Source organism: Pinus tabuliformis, chromosome J (assembly GCF_031772625.1).
Source record: "Pinus tabuliformis cultivar Carrire ecotype Pingquan chromosome J, CPIR1, whole genome shotgun sequence".
Classification (NCBI taxonomy): Eukaryota; Viridiplantae; Streptophyta; class Pinopsida; order Pinales; family Pinaceae; genus Pinus; species Pinus tabuliformis.
The window spans coordinates 1,286,345,828-1,286,348,253 of NC_142295.1; the positions used below are offsets into that span (position 1 = coordinate 1,286,345,828).

Below are 2,426 nucleotides of genomic sequence, written 5' to 3' on the forward strand. Positions count from 1 at the left end.
ACAGACTATATTAAAGCGATGTCTATAAAAATATGTTAGTTCAGGATTTACATTTTGAGAATTCATGTACCATCACGTGGCCCGTAATGCTGTCATTCGTATATGGTGGTCTTTGAAACAATATCATTCTGATAAGAATATTTAAATTTTTATTTTCTGTAAAGGGTGCAACCATGGAACAGTACGATTCTGAACGAATATTTAAAAAAAATATCCCCTGTATTTCCGAAATTTTTAATTAATACTGAACCAATTATCAGAATTCTGATTAATGAAAATTCTCTTGCTTCAAGAATCCCAAAAAAAACACCTGTGCAACACTATACTGCAAAAGCTTAATGCCTTAACATTTTAATAAACATACGGTGGTAAGCGTGGGGTCGATATTGCCTCCAAAGGTACCGCCTTTCGGATAGTCACGCCAAACTTCTCCGTCATGTCCACCTGCTCCGCACTCATGCCCTTCGCAGGTGCCCACTCGAATGAATGGATGAGAGAAGCCAATACCAGATGAATCATCCGACTCGCCAATGGAAGGCCCACGCACATTCTCCTTCCTGCTCCGAATGGTATCAGCTCGAAGTGTTGTCCCCTGTAATCCATATCACTTATCTTCTTTTCATCGAGAAATCTCTCAGGGACGAATTTCGATGGCCCATTCCAGATTGCCGGGTCCCTTCCAATCGCCCAGATGTTGACTATTATCTGGGTGTGTTTGGGAATCAAGAATCCCTCAATCTCGCAATCACTATCTGCTCTGTGTGGGATAAGAAAAGGAGCTACCGGGTGCAGCCTGAAAACTTCTTTCACCACGGCATGGAGATAAGAGAGACTGTCGGTATCACTTTCTTCCACCCTTCGATTGCGCCCAACAACCTGGTCCAACTCGGCCTGGGCTCGTTTCATTTTCTCCGGATTGCATATGAGTTCAGCCATCGCCCACTCTATTGTCTTCGCAGTGGTGTCACTTCCCGCCCCAAATATGTCCTGCAACAAGAAAATAAACATCAGAGCAATCGATTTTGGCAATATTTATCCCTGAAGTAAACTACATTGACTCTTAAAACAAATTGACTGACTTGTATGATAACCACAAAGGAGATAATGAAAAAGGTTACAGTTAAGTAGCCTCTGATATCGGTGAGAGTAAATTCATGGCTTCTCATGTCCAGCAGAGTGTCCAAAAGATCCTTCGGACCATCACTCCCGTCCATGGTTTCGCTTCTTGTCGCCAGGCGGTCCTCTATGAATTTGTCAAGAATGTTATATATCCTTTTCATATAGATTCGCGTATTATGTGCCACACCCTGAGGATCCAACCACTGAAGAAAGGGGAAGTAGTCCACCAAATTGGGAGCTCCTCCCAACACCGTCAGTTTCCAAAAACTGTCTTTGAACTCTTGGAAATCTGGAGAGTGCGGATCGAACATGTGCTTGCCAAAGGCCATGTTGCCCAACAAATTTATGGAGGACTGGACCACGGTATCTCCGATATTTATAGTCTTCCCCTCCATACTTTCATGCAGAATCTGCTGGATAGTTTGTACCACTTGATCTCTTCTCAAATGTTCCAGAGCTTCAAGCCTCTTGGCACTGAAGAGCTCTGTATTGGATATACGTCTGAGCATACGCCAGCGGGATCCATATTGGCCCCAAATTATTGACGACTTGTCGTGGGAAAAACACTGGGCTGATTGTATGACGCTCCGGCCTGCAAGAACATGGTCATGGGTTTTCAGAACTTGTTTCGCCATGGCAGGAGAGGAGACTACGACAGTAGTTTTCATTCCGAGAGAGAGAGACATGAGAGGGCCGTATTTGGCAGCAAGGTGGAATAGGGCTTCGTTGGGTTTATTACCCAACTGCAACAGATTTCCCACAATCGGCCATCCTGGAGGTCCTGGAGGAAGCCTACTGTAGGTTTTCCTCCTCCACAAATCGAACATCCAGACTACGATGGTGGAGGTGATGCCCAAAACAGAATAGAATAACAGCCATTCAATATCCATTGGAGAACAATCGGCAACCGTGCAGAGCAGAGAGGTATCCAAATCCAGTGGCATCTAAATCAGATCACGAGGCAGATCATGTTATCATATGAATAGAGAACTGTATCTACCATAACATACGAAAAGGGTTTATAGTACGTTCAAGACTCAGCGAAACCGGCATACCACTCTTATCATGTGTACTTCGTATTTCTGCCTTTTTGTGGTAAAATAATACGCATTATGTTATAATAGTAATATATCGAACGATCATCTTTTTGGCGCTTTTTCACGTCAATCACGTGACATGGTTTTGGATGACCCCTTTCACGGGATTCACGTGTGAATTAAGTAACATGCTTTTCCATGAGTTTGTAATTAAGTTGTGTTTGGTCTATATTGCAACTAGGTCGGAGGAATTTTGATTTTTTATTATTG

General features: G+C 43.2%; 1 protein-coding gene across 1 annotated transcript; it reads right to left on the minus strand.

The window, feature by feature from the left end:
* Positions 1–202: 202 nt before the first annotated feature.
* LOC149231959 (cytochrome P450 76T24-like) lies at positions 203–2,123 on the minus strand. Its single transcript, XM_089376398.1, has 2 exons — positions 1,119–2,123; positions 203–987 (listed from the first exon to the last, which is right to left on the minus strand). The coding sequence occupies exons 1-2, from the start codon at positions 2,061–2,063 to the stop codon at positions 352–354; spliced, it is 1,581 nt and encodes a 526-aa protein (XP_089232524.1). The 5' UTR covers positions 2,064–2,123; the 3' UTR covers positions 203–351.
* Between the last annotated feature and the right edge of the window lie 303 nt (positions 2,124–2,426).

What these genes read in the sequence shown, in the direction of transcription:
- LOC149231959 (XM_089376398.1), bottom strand. Translation starts at nt 2,063, where the DNA reads ATGCCACTGGATTTGGATACCTCTCTGCTCTGCACGGTTGCCGATTGT. An exon ending in ATATCAGAGGCTACTTAACT is followed by an intron (nt 988 to 1,118) that starts GTAACCTTTTTC and finishes TTCTTGTTGCAG; the next exon opens with GACATATTTGGGGCGGGAAG.